This window comes from Microdochium trichocladiopsis (assembly GCF_020744255.1).
Source record: "Microdochium trichocladiopsis strain MPI-CAGE-CH-0230 chromosome Unknown B0I36scaffold_13, whole genome shotgun sequence".
Classification (NCBI taxonomy): Eukaryota; Fungi; Ascomycota; class Sordariomycetes; order Xylariales; family Microdochiaceae; genus Microdochium; species Microdochium trichocladiopsis.
In genome coordinates, this window is record NW_025763556.1 from 578,214 (window position 1) to 599,295 (window position 21,082).

At 57.8% G+C, this 21,082-nt stretch overlaps 7 protein-coding genes and 1 non-coding gene across 8 annotated transcripts; 6 read left to right on the forward strand and 2 right to left on the reverse strand.

The window, feature by feature from the left end:
* Positions 1–26: 26 nt before the first annotated feature.
* B0I36DRAFT_338497 (Alpha/Beta hydrolase protein) lies at positions 27–2,284 on the reverse strand. The gene is made up of 2 exons (XM_046155764.1): positions 1,903–2,284; positions 27–1,830 (listed from the first exon to the last, which is right to left on the reverse strand). Exons 1-2 carry the CDS (start codon positions 2,091–2,093, stop codon positions 300–302), a joined length of 1,722 nt encoding a protein of 573 aa, XP_046005245.1. The 5' UTR covers positions 2,094–2,284; the 3' UTR covers positions 27–299.
* Positions 2,285–3,074: 790 nt separating this feature from the next.
* Positions 3,075–3,175, forward strand: B0I36DRAFT_t193. The gene has a single exon. It is a non-coding gene; the product is annotated as a tRNA-Leu (tRNA).
* A 1,039-nt stretch (positions 3,176–4,214) lies between these two features.
* B0I36DRAFT_425768 (uncharacterized protein) lies at positions 4,215–7,053 on the forward strand. Its single transcript, XM_046162355.1, has 3 exons — positions 4,215–4,741; positions 4,798–6,637; positions 6,712–7,053. The coding sequence occupies exons 1-3, from the start codon at positions 4,323–4,325 to the stop codon at positions 6,766–6,768; spliced, it is 2,316 nt and encodes a 771-aa protein (XP_046005246.1). The 5' UTR covers positions 4,215–4,322; the 3' UTR covers positions 6,769–7,053.
* A 419-nt stretch (positions 7,054–7,472) lies between these two features.
* Positions 7,473–8,886, forward strand: B0I36DRAFT_338499 (uncharacterized protein). Its single transcript, XM_046155765.1, has one exon. It carries the CDS (start codon positions 7,489–7,491, stop codon positions 8,779–8,781), a length of 1,293 nt encoding a protein of 430 aa, XP_046005247.1. The 5' UTR covers positions 7,473–7,488; the 3' UTR covers positions 8,782–8,886.
* Positions 8,887–9,337: 451 nt separating this feature from the next.
* B0I36DRAFT_255167 (uncharacterized protein) lies at positions 9,338–10,418 on the forward strand (the record flags this gene model as incomplete). The annotated part of the gene is made up of 3 exons (XM_046150859.1): positions 9,338–9,609; positions 9,685–10,248; positions 10,316–10,418. The coding sequence occupies 3 exons, from the start codon at positions 9,338–9,340 to the stop codon at positions 10,416–10,418; spliced, it is 939 nt and encodes a 312-aa protein (XP_046005248.1).
* A 1,752-nt stretch (positions 10,419–12,170) lies between these two features.
* Positions 12,171–13,609, reverse strand: B0I36DRAFT_255310 (Chloroperoxidase; the record flags this gene model as incomplete). Its single annotated transcript, XM_046150868.1, has 5 exons — positions 12,171–12,679; positions 12,757–13,083; positions 13,153–13,302; positions 13,359–13,389; positions 13,478–13,609. 5 exons carry the CDS (start codon positions 13,607–13,609, stop codon positions 12,171–12,173), a joined length of 1,149 nt encoding a protein of 382 aa, XP_046005249.1.
* Positions 13,610–14,562: 953 nt separating this feature from the next.
* On the forward strand, positions 14,563–16,636 carry B0I36DRAFT_49067 (uncharacterized protein). The gene is made up of 6 exons (XM_046162953.1): positions 14,563–14,889; positions 14,969–15,329; positions 15,389–15,456; positions 15,545–15,927; positions 16,000–16,067; positions 16,144–16,636. The coding sequence occupies exons 1-6, from the start codon at positions 14,773–14,775 to the stop codon at positions 16,530–16,532; spliced, it is 1,386 nt and encodes a 461-aa protein (XP_046005250.1). The 5' UTR covers positions 14,563–14,772; the 3' UTR covers positions 16,533–16,636.
* A 951-nt stretch (positions 16,637–17,587) lies between these two features.
* On the forward strand, positions 17,588–20,064 carry B0I36DRAFT_338504 (GMC oxidoreductase). The gene is made up of 2 exons (XM_046155766.1): positions 17,588–17,850; positions 17,935–20,064. The coding sequence occupies exons 1-2, from the start codon at positions 17,804–17,806 to the stop codon at positions 19,934–19,936; spliced, it is 2,049 nt and encodes a 682-aa protein (XP_046005251.1). The 5' UTR covers positions 17,588–17,803; the 3' UTR covers positions 19,937–20,064.
* Positions 20,065–21,082: the final 1,018 nt, after the last annotated feature.

The window sequence follows — 21,082 nt, forward strand, 5'->3', positions numbered from 1 at the left end:
TGACGTTACATTCAAGTTAGAAAATATGGCGAATTGCTGCAATTTCGGTGCTCATAGAAAGCCTACAATGATTTCATGTCATAACAAAACTCCCTTTTTCTTCCTCTTCTTCCCGCCTTAGCTTATAACAACCTTCTGTACCTTAATCTTGTACGCTGCTATTCAGATATATATTCGGTCGGGCTTAGCTATGTACGCGAGCTGCCAAAGCTTTCGGCAAGGATGACAGACCGAGCCCGCTGTGAACACTGGTCAGTGGATGCATTCCCCCTGTCGAGGCTCCCCGGTCTCCTCCTCGTCTATGCATATGGTAGATTTGGCGCCAGCCAAAAACACGCGGCTTTGTACACCTTCTCATACAGGGACTCGTCCAGCATCCACCTCATCCTCTCATACCCGCGTACCGCCTCGTCCTCCTGCTCGCTCTTAACCCGCCACGAGTCATCTGGCTCGTAAATCATCCATTTTCTCTCGCCTCCCTGGGAGTACTTGTCCCACGGGTCTTTCTCGCCATATGCAAAGTCGAGCCAGTCGTCCGCTATCCGGTGCGCGAGCGCCGCCTGCTCGGGAGTCATGATGTCGAGCGCGTTGAGATGGCCGTAGATGTTGTCGACCGAATGGTGTGCGAGGCCCTTGAGGACGTTGTCCGCCGTGGAGGGCCGGTCAAAGTGGTAACCATACACTGCCGGGCTGTGTGCGGCCTGCGAGGCCTTGTCCGCCATGTTGATTACGGGTATCTTGAACAACACATCGGCGCACAGGTTCTCGAGGGGCACTGACAACTCCTCGCTGCCGGCGGGTGACTCCTTCTTGGCCCCGTACTTTTCCGCGAGTATCGTCGTGGCCAGGTCGTCGGAGCCGACGTGCTGGCTGAGGACATTGTGATACCAGTCATAGCCCCTGTCCCGGTTCATCAGCTTGCCGCGCCATATGAGGCCCTCTTGTCGCACGTCGCCAACCATCAGGCTCTTGAGCCATTTGGGCGGCGTCCACTTCGTCAACACTGGGTTATTGAGCAGCTGTTCCTTGCTGAAGATCGCCGGGGAGTGGAACCAGCCGTCGGCGCACAGATTCATGACCACGCCCCGCTGCCCGCCGTCAATGTCCTCGGTGGCGTTTGCGACATCCACCTCGGGCACTCTTCTCAGCTGCTCCAGCTCGTCGGGCCCGTTCTCGATGCCGAAATACCGCAGCACGGCCTGGTACTTCTTCTCCCACATCTCGAGCGGCCAGTTCTCGATGGTGTCCACCGCGCCAGATAACAGCACCGCTCTCTGGAACCCGGGCGCCTCGTCGCCCTCGGCCCCGCGGGCCAGCATCAGGTGCCCGACCGACGCAGCGCCCGCGGACTGGCCCATGAGCGTGACATTGCCCGGGTCGCCGCCGACGTGGCTGATGTACCTGGTCACCCACTGCACCGCGAGCTGCTGGTCCGTCAGCGCAAAGTTGCCGACGCCGGCGAAGCCGTCGCGCGCCAGCTCGTCCTTGATGACCTGCGAGGCGAGGAACCCGCCCAGCCCGAGGCGGTAGTTTATCGTCACGTAGATGCACGGCTTGCCCTGTGTTGACGAGTAGCCTGCAAAGTGGGCGCCGTCGTTGTTGGCCGTGCCGCCGGAGCCGAAGCAGAAGGCGCCGCCGTGGATGTAGATGATTACCGGGAGGAGGGTATTTGGGTCATGGCCTGCTGGGAGAGGCGGCAGTGCGATGTTGAGGTTGAGGCAGCCGAGCTCTGAAGGCGCAGGGCGGGGGATGAGTGGGTGGTCGGGCACGGGAACGGCGAGGTCATTGTCGATGGAGGCTTCATGTGAGGCGATGCCGTGAGATCGGGGCCTGTGTAGAGAGAGTCATGCCGGTCAGTCTCTTGTGGTTGCCAGATATCACCAGGCTCGAGGCAGGACTCACCCTAGCTTTGTGCCGTCGTGCTTGTTGTCTGGCCAGCTGTCGGCGAGGGTTGCCCGCGTCCAGCGCTTCGCCAGCCGGCCGTAAGGTACACCCAGGATGTTGCGCACGCCGTCGTCGTAGGAGAGACATGTCGCTGTGCCGAGGGGCCCGATTTGCACCGTTGTCGTGCCCGTGGGCGTCTGTCGACCCATGGTGAGGTTGTTGGCGATGGTCACTGCTTGATGGCTATTCGTGATGTGTGATGGGGATAGTGCGGAGTGTACTGGTGGTCTTGACGAGGCTCGTCAATATCAAGTGACGTGAGAGACAGAGAGAGGAAAGAGGGCCCCCAGAAGTCGTGACTGCCGTCTTTGAGCATCCGGGGCCCCAGCCCGAAGGTCTGGTGATGCTGCCGAGAACGGAGATTTTGGCCGTAGGGAAGCGCGCCGAACCCCTGGGCTCGGAACCCCGCGCCTCGGGACAAGTGAGTGACGCGCTGCTGTGGGGGTGGGGGAACGGGAACCCCTTCCCTTGCCCGTTTCGGGCGTGGCATGCGACTCACAGTTCGTCAGGACCTGAGAACACACGCCTTTTTGTGATGGGTTTCACGGCAGTTGCTGCTTGCAGAAGCACATCTGTGTTGCATCAGAGCATGCAATCAGGGTCCAATGTGGACTAGGGAGTTGCAGATCCAACTGCTGCGTTCTGGCACATTTTTCACAATTATTCTAGCATTTCTGCAATTGCCAAAATTTCAAAAGTCTTGTCGCAAACTGGCCGGTGTACACGATCGCCAGCGTCTTTCGCGAATCTTCCACTACCCGCGCGTGCTCCACCTCGTCTGATAGTGTTTGAACTGAACGGGCAGACCGGAAGTGTTGATTGAGCAACTACAATCTCGTCACAATGGCAGCACCATCGATTCGTGAATATGGCGGTCCTGCCTACCAACAGGACCAGGAGCTCAACCCGGTCAGCACCAACGCTGGGCGCTGTCCCGAATGCTGAGCCACTCATGGCTCAGTGAGAATAAATGTTGCTGCACAAATTCAATTCCCTGTCATGTTGAGCACCCGACCTTACCCCAACAGCACAGGGCGCCGCAGACCATCACGGAGAAGCCTCCTGCAGTGCTGCAGGGATTGTTCCATGCATGGAGTACCCAATAACTGCCCGATTCTTCAACAACATCTGGTGAGGTGGCCGAGTTGGTTATGGCGTCAGGTTAAGGTTACCTTAACATCGTAGCATCCTGATGGGGCAACCCGCGCGAGTTCGAGTCTCGTCCTCATCACGATATCTTTTTTGGGGTCTGGGAAATGAGCTTTGCACGATCCTTTTTGTGGTGCCAAGGTGGGTTTTTTTTCAGCGGGCCGATCTCGCCATGGTTGGTGGAGAAGCGGGGCTCTGGTCGAGACTGCGCTTGCCTCGGTTCCCTGGCTGGCAATGCATGGGTTCTCGATTGGTTTGCTTTTGCTCCTCTCTGGTCAAAAGGGGGCGGGCTTCTTCACTTTCTTTAATTGTTTTCCTTCCCTCGGACCTGCGGTTCTTATGAAGAACACAAATCCGCTCGTGATGAGCAGCTTCCTTGGTTACTTGCTGAAGCATTGTTGCACTTCCCGGGCGCGCTAAAACCCAAAGCCTGGGTGACGAATTCTGCCTAGCGCGGGAAGCTGCGAGCCTGAAGTTCCATGAAACGATTTAGTTGCGCACTGAGCTCAAGCGGACTTGAGAGAATCTTGAAAGGCCTGCTCAAGCGCGTCTGAATGGCGAGCAAGCCCTCGCTTAATGCTCACGAACGGTCATCGGAAGTTTGCATAGTGGTGGACCGCTGCAAACGGCAAATGGCTGCTGAGTTGGCAGATATGTGTTGGCAGCGTAGAACAGCACATTGAGCGCAGATGCCTGAGGAAGCACTTTCCGGTGCCGACATGCATCCGTGCCGTTTGAGTGGCGCTACATGTTTGTCAACGGGCGCCCGGGTACAGCTCGAGCAGCTCTGGCGCGAGGCTGCAGTACGGCGCGTTCATCGCCAGGACACTGTCATGTCTACCAGGCCAGTCACAGCACGCAGTGGTTAACAATTGATACGGTCGATCTTGGTCTGTCCGCCTAATAAGAGAAGCAAAATCACTTCGGAACCGCTCTGCGTTTCGGCGGTGTCAAGGCTGTGTGCCAACACAGACCGGCTGCACGCAAGGCTGACTGCCAAGGCACCCCTCCGAGTTGTTGGTCGTCGACCGGGTACAGTTTCCTATCTTCATGCATTACTTCGGCCACTGCGGGGTAGAGACAGTGATCTTTCTTCCTTCTCCTCTCCATGTGGCTTGTGTCACGAACTTCGCAGCAGCGAAGGGGTGGCCTTTTCGCATCCCGCCGCCAATCGCTGAGCCGTCGCCCGACGCATTAATATACACAAGCTGCCTGAACGATAGAAAGCCATGGCGGAAACACTAGGCCTTGTGGCCAGTGTCATCGCGGTGGTCGATCTATCTTCCAAGCTCGCAAAGCTCTGCTTCACATATTCCCGCGAAGTCTCTGGGGCGCAGGACGACATTTTCCGATTCCAGGAGAGGCTTGCCGCAATAGAGGCCCTAGCCAGAAGGTTGCAGGATCTCTTGCGCAGCCCGCAGGCACCCAGGGATAGCCACGCAAGTCTGCAAGCAGTTCTGCATGGAATTCGGAGAAGACTGGGCGAGGCGCAAAAGATTCTCGAGCCAAGCACAAGCCGTCTTATGATGAGCCGTGTGGGTGTGCACGCACTGAAGTGGCCTTTCAAAAGCAAGGCAATGGCCACAATCATCGCAGACTTGCTGCAGGACGAGGTGGCAATACTGGCGTTCCTGCAAGCAGATCAGACGTAAGTCAAGCCCAGAGCAAGCAATCCTGCCTAATCCCTCCTGACGGGTATCCTAGAGAAACACTCGGCGATGTGCGAGCAGATCAGCTACTCAAGCGTTTGCCCGTGGTCCACGAAGCCGCGTATGACTCCTTCGACGAAGCCAAGAATGCAAAGTGCCTCCGCAACACACGAGTGAAGATTCTCGAGGACATCGATACATGGCTCGCGAGCCGTGACTCCAAGCATGTATACTGGCTCAATGGTCGCGCGGGCACAGGCAAATCAACAATTGCTCGGACTGTCGCTGATGGCGCCCGGAACAAGGGAATGCTGGGCGCTACCTTTTTCTTCAAACGCGGCGAAGGTGAACGCAGCAGCGCCGCCAAGCTTATGACGACTCTCGCCTGGCAATTAAGCCAGCAAGACCCCTTGATGGCTCGCGAGATCAAGGGTGCTATCGAGAAGAACGAAGCCCTGGTGACGACTGCTCTGCGCCAGCAGTTCGACGGCCTTATCCTGCAACCAGTCCTGAGGATTTTGAATGGCGCCGCAACAATGTCGCCTCGGCTCGTTGTCATCGACGCGCTTGACGAGTGTGACGAGACCAACGATATGGCCCTGATCATTGATCTGTTCTCGAAGTTGCCCCAACATGCTAATGGTGCAGCACTCAAGCTCCTCGTCACTAGCCGTCCAGAACTACCGATCCGACTGGGCTTCAAGCGGATCGACGGCAAATACGACGAACTCATCCTCCATGAGATCCAGGAGTCGACCATCCAAGCTGACATTGCATGCTATCTCTCCTCGGAGCTGAAGACGATAAGAGACGACTTCAATTCAATGGTTGCAAGTCCACAGCTCCGACTCTCCGACACTTGGCCCAGTCCAGGCGATGCAGACAGGCTGGTCAACATGGCGGTGCCTTTGTTCATTTTCGCTGCCACCATTGTTCGATTCCTCAGCGACACACGGTCTGGAGGGCCACAGAAGAAGATGAGCGTTATTTTCGAACCCAGGGTCTTGGCCGCGGAAAACAAGCTCATTGCGACGTACCAGCCTGTTCTCGCCTATTTACTGGCTGGCCAATCTCAAACAATCAGAAAGCTCATCGAGAGACGCTTCAAGTCCGTAGTCGGATCGATAGTTCTTCTGTTCAGCCCCTTGTCCGCCTCCTCTCTCGTCAGCTTCCTTGCGGGCGAATGCGACGCAGACGACATCTTCAGTATCCTTGAACAGCTGCACTCCGTTCTCGACATTCCGCAATCTCAGGACGTCCCAATTCGCCTATATCACCTCTCGTTCCGCGACTATCTACTCGACCAAGACTTGTCAGGTTCTTCGCCGTTCTGGATCAATGCTCAGGAAGGACATGCCCGGCTGGCGAAGCAGTGTATGAAGGTGATGCAAGCTTTCCTGAAGCAGGACATGTGCAGCCTCAAGCACCCGGGTGCCGGGAGAGCTTCGATCACGCCGCAGAAAATCGATGCCTGCATACCAGTAGAAGTTCAGTACGCCTGTGTGTACTGGTCACAGCATTTGCGGGATTCTGGGCAGAAGTTGGTCGACGGAGGCGACGTAGACACGTTGCTGTCTCTTCACTTCCTGCATTGGGTCGAGGTTCTGGCTATCCTCGGCCGAGCAGGCGAAGCCATCGACGCTGTGAAGACAATGTCAGCGCTGGCTGACGACAAATCTACTCTGTACAGGTTTCTCGCTGACGCCCACCGCTTTGTCATGAATTGCTTGCCCGGTATCAGAGAAGCACCTCTGCAGCTCTATTCGTCAGCGCTCGTCTTCGCACCACTCGAGAGCACTATCCGCAAGCAATTTAATCAGTGCATACCCAACGACTGGCTCAACATTCGTGCAGAGGTCAGACAGTCCTGGAGTCCCTGGCTGCAGTCTCTGGAGGTCCCAAGCTATCCTGTGGGTTTTGGCTGCCCGTTCACTTTCTCTGACGATAGCAGTCTTGTTGCCGTGGCAAGTCATGGACACATTCTGGTTTGGGAAGCTCACAATGGATCCTTGCTACGTGTCATTGAACGGGGAGAGCGCAATGTGGAGGTGTTATGGGCAGGCTTCTCTCCAGACAACTCGCTCATCGCTACTGCGTCGAACACAATTGACCTATGGAGTGTGAGAACTGGCTCGTGGTGCCAGAGTCTCACAACTGATGGGACCGGACTTGGGTATGGTAGATTCTCGAACAAGGGCAGCCACTTCGCGTGGGTGTCTGCGAGGCCCCAATATCACGAAGCAACAAGACCATCAGCACTGTGGATCTGGTCAAAAGACAGTGAGGGCAAATTCCAGGCACACCGAGTCGAAGACTTGACCCGTGAAGTCTTTTGGAATGACTCTCGGTGGATCACCTTTTCCAATGATGGCTCATACGTTGCGGTGAGCTACACGCCGCAAACCGCGCTCTTGTGCCCGTTGAACTCAGAGCAAGAAGTGCGCATCTTCAACCCAGCGGCAACGTGCGATGGGGTTCTGAGAACCATCGGCGTGGCAAGCGAGAAAGACGTCTCGATGTGTATCATGTTCGAAGTACCCGGCAGAATCGACTTGTGGTCGGTGCAAGTTTGGTCAATAGAGACTGGCAGCCTACTTCGCACAATCGAAGTGCAACACCCCCCCTATCAGGGATCATATAAACGTACCCTTGACATTCCACAAATGCTCGGTGGTTTACCCGTCAAGATCATCAAGGCTTCATTGCCTTCTACGACCCCGAAACCGGATCGCAGGTGTGTGAGCACATGGAGGATAAATCGGTCAGAGGCAGTGTCTTCTCACCAGATTTGCAACGTCTTGTGTACTTCGGTGGTTATCGAGAAAGTGTCCACTTGCTGGCCCTGGATGGTATGGCCAGGCCCCAGTGGTCAGCCGACCTGCCAGCTCAATCTGAAGCCGAAGTGGTCCACTCAATCCGCCGCGCAGCTTCTGGGGTAGTTGCCGTCTCTTTCCTCAGGGACAACGTCTCTTCCCATCTTGGGGAAGCTCCTTCGCGGTATCGTTTCGCAATAGTGAAGACTTGGTCAGATGTGGGTCACATGCTCTGCACTATCGACCTTAGGACCGATCGAGCCAGCGAGCTTGCATTGTGCCCAGATGGCACGCGACTCGCAATTGATTCCATGTCTGGTGACATCACGATCTGGAACGCAGAGACTGGCAGCTTTCTCTTTAGAGTCGCGCTACGGAATTCCAGAATCATCCAGCTGTGTTGGAGCGACGATGGACAACACATAGCCGCCACCACATCGTTCGATTCGGTTATGCTCGATCTGGATAGGCTCGATTCGGATAGTCTCGATTTTTATCTGAACGGAGAGGGATGTTTCCGTATGTTCAATGGCGAAACAGGCCAACCTCTACGACTATGGAACTTCTCTAATTGGACAACTTCACCGACCATCGCCATATGCAGCAATCAAGAGTTGGTAGTATGGTCCAGCTATCCGCGGACAAAGCACAGATTGGTTTCCGCGGTTACAGGCGCCGCGGTGGCACAAGACGTCGAGTATCCAGAAGCCCAGGATATCGGCGCCTCCCCATTACGCGGCGCGCCGACGTTACTGTTTCCGTCCAGCACAAAACAGCCGTGCTTTCTCACAGCTAGCCAGATTTCTACAGGGCTCACCGAAGTCAAGCTGTGGAACGGGAGCGCGCAGAGGTTACTCGGCCAATGGCAAATAGGCGGGGACGCCGATATTCTAGCCATTCGTGCCGACAACAAGTGCATCATCACAGACCGTGGGTGCATGAAGCTGCAGGCGCCAGGGATTCAGGGCTTCGACTTTGTCACGCCGCCTGAAACGTTGGAGACCAAGACGCCTTCCATCACGTGGGACGGTGTGGGAGTGAGCCTGGACGATTCCTGGATTACGTGTGACGGTGAGCGGGTGCTGTGGTTGCCGACAGACTACGCGCCCGTGGCAGGAAGGACAGTATCTGGAGACACCACGTGGCTTAGGACAAGAGATCTGGGGCTGGCAATCATAACCTGCAAGACCAGCATCCTGCGCGATTTAATGCGTAGGAGACCTTGAGTGTCCATCAATTAGGAAGATGCAGCGGTCATGGCAGGCCTGGCGCAGGAACAGGGCATCGTCATATAGATTTCTGGCAATTAGCCATAATTATTGCAAACGGAGTTTGTCGCTTCTTGACGCTGAGCCGCCCACTTCAATAAACCATGATTCTCTAAACGTATATTCTAGCACAATTGGCTACTCCATTGAGTGACTATTTCTGAATGTGGCATTTTTCCAAACTCCGCTTCCTGATTTGGCATTCAGCCAGGCGGAGCTGCCTCCTCCGTTTGTGCCCACGCCGCACTCGTGTACCGGCAAGGATGGTCCGCACTTAAATTACGATTTATACAGTGAAATATGCGCAATGCTGTCCTTTTCGAGAGTGGTCTTGTCGACCTGCGGAATTCACGGTCCATGGCTCCGGATCCTGCATGTTTCCGTTGTGCTTGTAGCAGACAAGCTTTCTTGGTATATAGGAACGGGCATTGGCATTCGTCAAGTGAGATTCGATCTCTGCTAGCCTAGCATCTCACGGCTCGAGAAATAGCCTTGCTGACTAGATCCGTGCGAAATGCTTCCTCAAGCGACCCTCGTGGCCCTCGCGGCGCTCCTCCCATTCTCTGCTGCCCAGATCGCAGATGGTTTCGAGAGTGGCTGGGACAAGTCAAAGTGGGCAATTTATGCTCCAGACTGCCAGCAAGGCGGCAGCATCACCCTCGACACCAGCACAGCTCACAGTGGCACTTCGTCCTTGAAGGTTGCCGGCGCTGGTGGCTACTGTGGGCACATTTTCTTTGGCACAACTGCCGTGCCCAGTGGTGATGTCTACGTTCGTGCCTGGATGTCAGTCTCTCCAATCCCTTGTTGTTTTGGGCCGGGAAAGCTCCGAGATACTAATGTCCAAACTTGAAACCACAGCAAAGCTACCACCGCGCTCACGTCCTCCCACATCTCCTTCATGACCATGCCCGACAGCACGACCGGCAAACACCTCCGTATCGGTGGCCAGTCTGGCATTCTCATGTACAACCGCGAGACCGACGACGCAACCCTGCCCAACTTGTCGCCTGACGGCATCGCCGCCTCGTCTCCCTTGGCCACTGGCTCGTTCCAGTGCTTCGAGTACCACCTTGGCACCGATGGCAAGATTGAGACCTGGCTGAACGGCAATCCGGTCAGCGGCCTCTTCGCCGGCCCCGGGACCTCCAACCCCTACTCCTCCCAATGGGGCTCGAGCTACAAGCCTAAGGTCAAGGGCATCTACTTTGGCTGGGAGAGCTACGGCGGCGACGTCAACACCTTGTGGTACGACGACATTAGCGTCAGCTCGACGCGTGTTGGATGCGGCAGTGGAACTGGCACACCCGGGGGATCAACTACGACGACCTTGAGAACCTCCAGCACGACCGGTGGTGGCGTTGGCACGCCATCGACAAGCACTACGACCAGTGCCACTCCGTCGCCCACGGGCGCTGTTCAGACGTAGGTGGTCTCTTGGGAATAATGCAAAGTTTCCATTGATGGTTAGCAGCTGACCTGTTCGACGCAGCAAATATGGGCAATGCGGCGGCAAGGGCTGGACAGGCCCAACTGTCTGTGCAGCGGGCTCGACTTGCACCGTGTCCAACGAGTGGTACTCGCAATGCTTGTGAGCACGACGCGATCGTCGAAGTGGCAACACATCAAGGGGGAAGCGTCAAGGGATCTTCTTTGCACAACGCTTGGTTGGCTAACTTGCATATTTCTGCTTCAACGTTGACATGCATCAGATGGAGCAGCACTACCACATGTTCGGGCCCAGTGGTCAATGACAACATGCTGAGAAATGCCGTGACCCTGACAACAATCAAATTTGGTCATCTTACTTGCGTCCCGAGGATTTTCCATCGGGCTTGCGGCACGTCGGCATCAGTACCATTATCAATAGCCTCAGCCTAGAAATCAATAACAGTTTTCTCGTGGCTCAGCACTTGGCGACTCGAGGAGGGCGGGCGAACTGACACTGCTTATCTGCTGCACCTTTTACTAGCCCTCGCCCTCGGGAATAGTCGGTCACGCGATGAACGAGTGGGGGAGCCCATCTTGTCTTGTTGCGCTCATGCGTTGTCTGTCACTTGCCGGTATTACGACGGACATGCTTGGAGACACCACTCACCATATCGTTCCGCGGTTTCGCCGCTCGCTGCCGTCGCATCGCTTCATGTTCGGCAAATGCCAAGAATGGAATGAGCTTAAAGATCTCTTCCCCCATTAGGGATAGTTCATAGGGTATAGCCAGGACCGGCGGCTGGCATTGTACTTTTGTTCTCCCTCTCGTTCGCATTCGTTATTGGTAGGAGCCTCGCTTACCTCTTGCGCTAGGTTGATCCTCACCGTGGGACGACGTCCAAAGAATGCCCGCTAGTGGCGCCCTCTAAGCAAAGCCACCAGCCTTGAGACACGGCACGAGTCACGTCACCAGCGGCCCACGGGAAGCATGCTCTCGGGACTTACTCGGGCCGTTCTGAACCCTCTCCGTACGTCAAGAAGTCTGCCAGCCTGCTCCGGCAGATGAACGATCCGACCAACTCGCTCCCCCCGCCTGATTTGTGTCCACTGGCGTCTTTATTTCCAAACCTCCCCTGAGGTCGATCACCCGGCCCCGCCAGCCGCCCGGCAAATACCGCCGGTCGGGGAATTGATCGACCGGGGACTTTACCTTCCGGATCGAAAGCCTAAGTCTAACAAAGACCCTTCACGCAGCAGTTCCACCACGAACTAGAGCGTTCTGCCTTGCTCAATCGTTAGCCTAAGCCCGATCTCCCTCTACCTCCGACATGGTGCAGCAGTAGGAAGCCAGACTAGTGAGGATCTGCATTGCATACGGGATCAAAGCACCCGCGCTTATTTTCAAGTAGCGTCAAAAGAGCTATAGTGGATCGGGAGAAACTTGGGCGTGTGACCCCCCTCCCGTCCCCTCTTTTGTTGTTTTGCGGAGCCGGCCGTGGCGCCACGCACCATCTTGAAAGCTTCTCGCTTTCCCATCTCGGTTTCGCAAGAGCAATCCGTGGCGTATGCGCCACTTCGCGTCCTCCTGCCTCTGTGCTTGCACTCGCTCGCTCTTTAGTGAAAAGCCTCAAAGCCCGCCTCAAGTGGGTTACGCTAGTAGTGGGGTTCCTGCTGGTGGAATGATATTGTGCTATGATCATGTTTGCACTGGTCAGGTGGCGTGGGAAATGCTAATTAGTGGTGATTACTGTATGCAGAAAGGCGCTGGGCCACGTGGTTTCCATGATCAGTCTCAGAAAATGGTTGTATTACGAAGTAGAAAGGAGTCTAGAGGATGCGGAGCACCAGCGTGGGGCCGCAAGCACGACGAATTGAGCTCTTGCGCGAGAAGTACGTCCAGAATAAAAAAGGAGAATCTAGAGCGCCGAGCCACTCTTCTGGGCACCAGGGAACTTGCTCAGAAGCCCAGCCAGGATATTGCTCCCGTTGGCCTCGAGCTCGTGCATTGCGGGACACCCGAGGTTCAGCAGCGGCACGGCGACCGCATCAGTAATCATCTGCAGGGGCTTGGCGAGGGTGGTGAACAAGCTGGACAGGGAGTTCGGGGCGAACGCCTTGACAATCTCGAGGGTGAAGCACATGAGGTTGTTGCCCTGCAGCATCGTGTCCACGTTGAACACGCCGCCGGACAGGTTGGCCAGGTCGACGGGCGTAAAGCTGTTGGTCGTGCCCATGTTGCCGCCGATGGAGGCGAGCTCCGGGTGCTTGGCGATCCAGGAGAGCAGGTCCAGGTTGAGCTCGACAAAGCCGTAGTCGCTGCGGGTGCGGTACCAGTTGGCAGGGATGCGCTCCCAGCCCTTGTTGTACTTGAGCGTGCCGTCCGGAAGCGTGGTCACTCCCCAGAGGCTCTTGAACGTTTCCCGGTCTGAATTTTGCGGGGGACACGGCATGTCAGCAACGGTCTGGTGGAAAGAAAAAGACGTCGCACAGGCTGCAACTTACCCATGTGGCCGCCAAGAGGGTACTCATCGGTGTGGTTGCTGAGCAGGCGGATGCCAAAGAGGAATCCCGCGTTGCGGACAATCAGGCCGGTGTAGGGGCCGTAGTAGAAGAGCGGGTTGGTGGCCTTGCTCTCGGCAAGTCGTTTCGCGGCGCGGTCGCCCATGGCCTCGACGGACAGGAAGCCGCCGGCAGGGATAGAGTTGTACACGTCCATGAAGTACTTCATGTTCATGGTGGACGCATCGCCAGTGACGTAGAGGTCGTCGCGGGTATTGGACGAGTCCGCCTCGATGAAGTTGTGGCTGCCCTCGAGGCCGCGCGGAGTGCCTGCGACAGCATTGTCAGCCAACTTGCTTGCCAAGCAGCGAGAACCCCCCTTTCTTCCTGATCACCTACCTAGCAGTCCCAAGAGGTTGCCCAGCAGGTTCTGAGATTTGGCACTCTGGCCGCCGATTGAGAAACCCGGGTTCAGCGACAGAGGGTTGCCAGTGGTCGTGACACCCATGGCAGCAATGACGGTCGCAAGATCGATACCCATCCCAAAGACTGTACGGTGCGTGTTAGTAGACTGACATCAGCCAGACGAGTTCAGAGCAACATACCAGAGTTGATGGCGTCAATGGCCTCGAGGAACTGCAGCCCGGCGGCAAGACGTTCAGGTTAGCCATGGGAATTGATACACGCGATACTCTAGCCGTCGCGAAGACGGGGAGACACCTACGCCGACGACTCCATCACGGGATAAATAGCCGTGGTTGGCGAGAGCATTCAGGCCTGGGCAGGGACCTCTCTGATCACCTTGGGCGAAGTTGGGAGGCCTGAATTCGTGGACGCCATCGACTACGGAGACCATGTGTCAGCTCAGCGTACAAATTGTTGGCTCTCAGAGTCAGGCGTGCCATGCATGGCATGACACGGGCAGGATGGCAGCTGACACGGCACGGCGACATACCTGGAATCGGCGAAGTTGTTGGGTTCAAGGCGAGCCCAAGCGAGAGGCGCTTCTCTCTCAAGCGGGACAGGCCCTCGACAACGCCCTCATAGTCAAGACCATCACGGGCGGCCAGCTTGGCCAAGTTGCCCGGAGTCGCAAAGGCATCCGAGAGACCAGCGAGACAGGTCAGGCCCAATGCCAGACGGCCCGCAAAGCTGGAGATATGCATTGCAGGTGTGTGGTGGTGATTGAGTGTGGGACAAAGCCTGGGACACTTGGGGGAGTAAACGGGAAAAAAGGTCCAAAGGACCAACCAGCAGTCTTGTGGATAAGCAGGCAGGCTGTGGGAGACAGGGGATAGGGGTCCAGGGACTGAGATGCCTGCCCGTCTGCCAAGCCGGCCTACTGTGCCCGTGCTCGTAAAGCCACAGCGGCCAGCCACCCACGTGGGCAGAACAGTGCAGAGACGGCCTAGCGTAGCACCCGAGTCACGTCGGAGGCAGCCGGACGGGGGCCAGGGGAGATGGACTTCCTCGGGCAAGCCCACGGCAGAGCCATTCGGCTCCGGTGTGTTGGTCTTCGGATCCGGGGGCACGGTCTCCAGGGCATCAGGATCGGCAAGCCGGACGCTTGGCAGGCCCCCCTGGACATAGCCGGCACACAGAAGTACCCGGTCCCTGGCAAGTGGCGGGGCGCCTTGAGCCATCCCCGTCGGCCGGGATCTAGGGTAACGGGGCCCCGGCAGACTTCAGACTCCACGCCGGTGCCTTGGCAGCAGCAAGGCCCCCAGTCCGGCGGACACGGTCAGAGCGCCGCCCAGGCATGTTTGGCCCCCCGGCCGGGTTGCGAGCTGGCCGTGCCCACTCAACTCGCGTCAATCTCTCCAGCGCCTTGGTGCTGGAAAATGGCTGCTTGGCGGGACGCTGTCTCGGTCTTTCCCCGTGCTGGTGGATTCGCTCGCTGCTTCAACCAACAACACATGCTTCAGCATACATCAAAACCAAGAGGCCGTCTCGTTGGCAAGTCATCCTAGCCTGGTCCTCGTGCCGACCTCAACTTCAGTTCACTCGGGCAACTTCATCATGTTGCTTTCCTTCTTCTGGGCTTTTCTGGCGGTGTTTTCGGGTGTCGTCTCTGCCACCACGGCGGCTGAGCTCGAGCTCATCACCAAGGCGACAGCACTGTACCCGCCATGTGCCGTGAGTTAACCAATACAGCCTTCGTCCTGCCCGGGCGATATATGACACGGGCGAGGCTAACAAGAGGACCTCAACACAGCTCAAATGCATGACACAGCTCGTCCCTCAGTCGTCATGCTCGCTGACGGACGTGCAGTGCCTCTGCACAAACAAGCAGCTGACTGACGACACGTCAAAGTGCGTCCTGGCAGGCTGCACCATCCAGGAGGGCCTGACGACCCAGAATGTCACCATGACCATGTGCGGTGCTCCTGTGCGTGACAAGCACATGACGCCCCTAGTCATCAGCATCACTGGAGGCACGCTGGCTACTCTGGCGTTCGCCATGAGAGTCGGCACTCTGCTTACGCGAACCAACGGCAGGTCGGTTGGCGCGGATGACTGGCTGGCTGGAATCGCCCTGCTGCTGGCAGCGCCTCCGACCTTGGTGGCCCTTCAGAGTACGTCGAGCCTCAGCAAGTATCGAGGAGAAAAGCAGTTACTAACTCTTTCAACACAGTGAGGGACAACGGCCTCGGCAAGGACATCTGGACGCTGAAGGTCGACCAGATCCAAAACATCCTGTTGGTAAGCCACACCACCACCACCGCCTGACCTGTCACGCAGTCAAGCACGCACAACCAAGGTTGTCTCACTGACATCCTTGCCTCGCCAGTTCTTCTACCTGGGCTCCATCTTCTACATCGCGTCCATCACGGCAGTCAAGCTGTCCATCATCTGCTTCATCCTGCGCGTGTTTCCTGACAAGAACTTCCGCCGTCTGTGCTATGCCGTGATGGGCCTCGTCCTCGCGTACGGCATCTCTTTTGTCACAGCGACGGCCTTGCAGTGCTGGCCAGCCTCGTACGCCTGGACCCAGATCGACAGCAGTATCGAGGGCAGTTGCAACAACGTCCATCTCCAGGCATGGCTCGCGGCGGCGTGCAACATCTTCCTGGACCTCTTGCTCCTGGTGCTACCACTGTCGAATCTGTGGAAGCTGAACATGGGTGTGAAGAAGAAGATCATGATCATGTTCATGTTCTCTCTTGGCATCTTGTATGTGTCCCCCCTTGCCACTTTCTTTCCTCTGCCTAATGCACATGATCTTGACTAACCTTGTTCTTGCAGTGTCACAATCGTCAGCGTCATCCGCCTGCACAGCCTCATCACCTTTGCCAACTCGACAAACGTCACATGTAAGCTGCCTCTAACCCCGCAGACACCTTTGCCTCCAAATGCCAATATCTGACCCACTACCTTTCCTTTCCACAGGGGACTACGCCGAGCCGGGCTACTGGAGCTTGATCGAGATGGACGTCAGCATCATCTGCGCCTGCCTGCCTTACTGCCGACACCTTCTCATCTCGCTGGGCGCGCGCTTCCTGCAGTCCACGCAGCAGCGCAGCGCGACGTACGGCGGCTCGTCGCGGCCCACCTTCAGCCGGAAGAACAGCGAGGGCGGCATCCTGGGCTCCTCGATGGCCAGCAAGTCGACCAAGTCGACCGGCGGCGGGGACGGCGGGGTCCCGCAGCAGCGGGTGCCCAAGCACGGCGACGAGGGCGATTTCGTTCCGCTCGTAGAGTACCCGCACGGCAACTGGGACAAGACCACAAGCGTCACGACGACGCACGCTACCACGGCTAGCAGAGGCTCGGACTGAGTTTTCTGAGCCGGGGGGCAGGGAATAGAGAGATATGCGCACGCATATGAGGATCTGCGCATCAGTTTTTTTTTTTGCTGGCCTAAAGGAAGTTCTGGATGGGTAACGAATCTTGTTATTTTGGGTATTTTCTTTCTATCTCTCATTATCTGTACATATTCCCAGATCCCCTTGGTTGGGATCTCTGCATACGGCAACAGCTGCAGCATGGATCGATCGGAAAAAATAGACCTGTCTTTATCGGCCGCAGAATGCTTCTCCTTCTTCTCCCGTGTTTCTCGAAGCCGCGCTGTTCCGGCTGGCCCCCCGTCGGAAACTGTGCTGAACCCGTCGGAGATGCCATCTCCCAACGGGCGCGGGAACCAGCCAAGCACCTTCCCGTCGCCCGTCGAACCCTTCCTGCAGCTCCAAGCACGCGAAGGCAGGGATCCAGGTTTGTCGGGCAGTCTCACCTGCCATGTTGACTGATACATTGTAGGGTGCGTGTGTGCGCCATAGCGCCAGGCCAGCCAGCCACCGTTGCCGTTAACAAAGGCCGCTAAGGTTAGGATGCGAGCTAAAGTTGCTAGTGAAGAAGCTAGGGAAGAAACACAGGTGGTATCAGGCCACAGCTAGGTAATTAAAGGGCGGGAAATTCCCCCGTAGCGCCGATGTGGGGAGACGAAGTTTGTGCTTTGACGGGCGGCGAGTCAAGCACGGAAGCCAGCAAACACCCCGGTCCGCTGCAGTGCCGATCGCAATTGACAGACAGTGAGTATACAGGGCCATGACACGCGCAATCTTACGGCCGTGGCTCAGACGGGCGCTGCCATGCTAGCCCGGGGTACCCTGCTAGCTGGGGTATCCCGGGGTCTGAGCGTGCATGGGTGGAAAGCCTGGAAACTTCCGTCACCCTCCCCTGCTCCCCTGGCGGGCGGATGGATCGCGAAGGGGCCAAGCCACCGACGGGTAAAGTTGACAACTGGACAAGCCCATCGCGACTTGGCCTGCTCGGAGACCTGGTCGCGAGTTGGCCCGGGCCCCCTATTCCGCAATGTCCTTGCCACACCTGCCAAGTTAAGATGGCTCCGTCCCTGGGGCTCGCAAGCACAAGGAACCCTTGGGTTCTCGACAAGCAAGGGATTGTTTCGTTAATCGACGGATCAATTAAGCTCCTCGGTCGAGCCGTCCACTCTCTTGACTCAGACCTTGAAGCCCTTCTTTTGCTTCTGTCTCTGCCGTGCTGGACTGCTTGGTTGCTTGCCCGCCTGCCAAGACTTTGAGCAGCAGTCATGAAGGTCACATCCACACTCCTGCTGGCCACTGGCGCCGCTGCGGCGTAAGTATCAGAGAAACTGAGCATCATCTGCTGCAACACCAACACAACACGTACACGATGCTGACCAGGTCTTACACGCCTAAGATGGACTTCCAAAAAGGTCCAGGACCAGAACATCTACCCGCCCAATGGCTACACGCACCCGGTGCAGGCCCCTCAGCCCGGCTCGACGTATGAGTACATCATCGTGGGCTCCGGCGCGGGCGGCTCGCCGCTGGCCGCCCGGCTGGCGCTCGCGGGCCACAGCGTGCTGCTGATCGACGCCGGCGAGGACCACGGCACGGACCGGCAGGTCCAGGTGCCGGCGATGCACCCGTTCGCCAGCGAGTACAACCCGATCCGCTGGGACTACTTTGTCGAGCGGCATGACGACGAGCAGCAGGCGCTGCGCGACACAAAGTACACCTGGCAGACGCCTGCCGGCGACTACTGGCAGCGCCTCAACGACACGAGCGCGCAGCCGCCCGCGGGCTCGACCAAGAAGGGCCTGCTGTACCCTCGGACCGGCGCCCTCGGCGGCTGCACCGTCCACAACGCGCTGCTCATGGTGCAGGCGACCAAGAAGGACTGGGACGACATTGCCGCGACCACCGGCGACGCCTCGTGGTCCGCGTCCAACATGAGGCAGTACTTCAAGAAGCTCGAGCGCAACGCCTACCTCCAGGGCGGCCTCCTCAACTCCGGCAGCCACGGCTTCAGCGGCTGGCTGCCCACGCGTCTCACTCCTTCAGCGCTCATCGTGCAGGATCTGAAGATCACCTCGCTCCTCATCACGGCGGCCACGACCACCGGCAAGGGCCTGCTCGGCTCTTTGCTCGGGACCGTCGCCGGCGCCCTGCAGGCCCTCACGCTCGACGTCAACACGGATGCCAGCAACCGCGACACTGCCGACCTCATCTACCAGATGCCCCTGGCCATGAACGAGGACTACATGCGCACGGGACCGCGTGACTTTGTCCTCTCGGTCGCCACCGCCACCAACAGTGACGGCTCCCGCAAGTACAAGCTTGACATTGTGCTCAACACGCTCGTCACCAAGGTCAACTTTGACCAGTCTGGCGCCGTCCCCAAGGCCACGGGTGTCGACTACATCTTTGGTAAGAGCCTGTACCGGGCCGATCCCCGCCCCGCCTCCAACGGCCCTTCTGCCAGCGGCACGGTCTATGCCAGCCGCGAGGTCATCGTGTCCGGTGGTGCCTTTAACACGCCCCAGATCCTCAAGCTCAGCGGTGTTGGCCCCGCGGCCGAGCTCGCGGCCCACGGCATCCCGCTGGTCAAGAACCTGCCCGGTGTTGGCGGCAACCTGCAGGACCGGTACGAGATCCCCATTGTCGGAGAGGCGCCCACCAAGTTCTCTCTGCTCGCAGACTGCACGTTCCTCGCCGCGGCCGGCGACCCGTGCTACGACCGGTGGAAGGCCGGCAAGCTGGCCGAGCTCAAGGGATCGTACACGACCAACGGCATCGCCTGGGGTTACCTCAAGCACTCGTCCACCTCCGGTCCCGACCACGACCTCTGGATCGGCGGCTCGACGGCCTACTTCCACGGCTACTTCCCTGGCTACTCGCGCTACGCGACGGCCGGCGGCAACAACTGGTCGTGGCTCACACTCAAGGCGCACAGCCGCAACCGCGCCGGCAGCGTCAACCTGACGTCGGCGGACCCCCGCGACACCCCTTACATCAACTTCCGCAACTTTGCCGAGGGCGGCGAGGAGGACCTCCAGGCTCTGGTCGAGGGCATGCAGTACAGCCTCTCGGCGTTTGACAAGCTGGTGCCCCTGGACGGCAGCTTCAAGCGCGTATGGCCAGACCCCAAGACGGTCAACACGCCCGCCGAGCTGCGCCAGTTCGCCATTGACGAGGCCTGGGGCCACCACGCCTCCTGCACAGCCCCCATCGGCGCGGACTCGGACCCCATGGCCGTCCTGGACAGCAAGTTCCGCGTCCGGGGTGTCTCGGGTCTGCGCGTCGTCGACGCCTCCGCCTTCCCCCGGATCCCCGGGCTCTTCATCGCCCTGCCCACCTACACCATGAGCGAGAAGGCGGCTGATGTCATCCTTGCCGACGCTGCTGCTTCTCCGTAAACCATGGCAGTCGCCGCGCCGCATCCGCTTCCCGCGTTCGCGTTTTCTATTCTTCAAATTATATATCCTGTCCATAGAGATAGAATCCTTATACTTTAATTGTATAACTCCAGTCTTTACCATACCAGCTACTCGTGGTGGTGTACTGCACCTGATGCCATCGTCACACAGTGCTTCTTTCTCCAGGCTGGTCTTTGTCAATTCATACCAAAAGCCCAACTGTGCCGCGCGGCTGGTTTCCCGTCGGGATGACGGACGAACCAGCTTTCCCCCTTGCCCCCCCCAAGTAACGCCACTCGATTCCCTGCCGATGTCAGTCAACGATGCAGGAAACCCCCCCACAAAGAATACCACATTCCGAATCCGACCTCTTTTGACAGGCTTCTCCCCTGCATTAGTGGAAATTCCTAGGGCTGTCATACCCCGGCCCGGCTCCGCTCTGTCTCTGAGATCTGACAAGGGACAATCTGTCATGAGGTGGGGAAAAAGATTGGCTAGCGCCTGCTAGCTGGATCCCTCGCCGTTAGCGCACCCGTGCCAAGTCGCTTGTTCTAGTCAGTTCGCGCATACCTAGCGCCGCCCGACCATCCAGGTGTATGACTTCTCGCCTGCAGTAGCCTCGAGGCCCGAACGCTCAGACACAGCCCAACAGGGCAGCTGAGATGTGCCGATCCGAGCACCGTTGTCACATCCAGCTCTCCCCCACTCCCCTGGTTTTGGGGGGAGGGGCGGCATGGGTGCTGACTAGCGTAGGAGCTTTACCCCTGGTCTGCCAAGAAGAGAAGCAAAGTGACGAACGTTCGTCCGGGCCCTCCCCTTGTCTCCCGCGCCATGACAGCTCAAGGGGTGGGGGTGTCATGAAGCACGCTACCGGCAACCTCCACCAACCAGGGAGCCGGGCTGTCGCTGCTAGCTCCCCGGCTTGGCTTGTCTGCAGGCTGGGGGGAAAGAGACGACTGTTGCCAAGACGCCATCTCTTTTACTAGGCCACCTTGACCATGCACCATGCCCTGCTACATGACCAGGACGAACCGTGTGCACGGATCATGGGTCTTGGAGGAAGTGCTCTAAGATTGTGATACTACAAAAGATCCAGGGGCCCCTGCTTCCCTGCAGTCACAAATCACCACGCATTGTTTTCGTGGT

Bases quoted from the DNA above. Each gene is read 5' to 3' on its own strand.
- B0I36DRAFT_338497 (XM_046155764.1), bottom strand. From the start codon at position 2,093: ATGGGTCGACAGACGCCCACGGGCACGACAACGGTGCAAATCGGGCCC. The intron at 1,831-1,902 runs GTGAGTCCTGCC...CTCTCTACACAG, and splicing joins CACGACGGCACAAAGCTAGG to GCCCCGATCTCACGGCATCG.
- B0I36DRAFT_338499 (XM_046155765.1), top strand. From the start codon at position 7,489: ATGGAGGATAAATCGGTCAGAGGCAGTGTCTTCTCACCAGATTTGCAA.
- B0I36DRAFT_425768 (XM_046162355.1), top strand. From the start codon at position 4,323: ATGGCGGAAACACTAGGCCTTGTGGCCAGTGTCATCGCGGTGGTCGAT. The intron at 4,742-4,797 runs GTAAGTCAAGCC...CGGGTATCCTAG, and splicing joins TTCCTGCAAGCAGATCAGAC to AGAAACACTCGGCGATGTGC. The intron at 6,638-6,711 runs GTCCCAAGCTAT...TGCCGTGGCAAG, and splicing joins CCTGGCTGCAGTCTCTGGAG to TCATGGACACATTCTGGTTT.
- B0I36DRAFT_49067 (XM_046162953.1), top strand. From the start codon at position 14,773: ATGTTGCTTTCCTTCTTCTGGGCTTTTCTGGCGGTGTTTTCGGGTGTC. The intron at 15,330-15,388 runs GTACGTCGAGCC...CTTTCAACACAG, and splicing joins GACCTTGGTGGCCCTTCAGA to TGAGGGACAACGGCCTCGGC. The intron at 16,068-16,143 runs GTAAGCTGCCTC...TCCTTTCCACAG, and splicing joins CAACTCGACAAACGTCACAT to GGGACTACGCCGAGCCGGGC.
- B0I36DRAFT_338504 (XM_046155766.1), top strand. From the start codon at position 17,804: ATGAAGGTCACATCCACACTCCTGCTGGCCACTGGCGCCGCTGCGGC. The intron at 17,851-17,934 runs GTAAGTATCAGA...TACACGCCTAAG, and splicing joins GCCACTGGCGCCGCTGCGGC to ATGGACTTCCAAAAAGGTCC.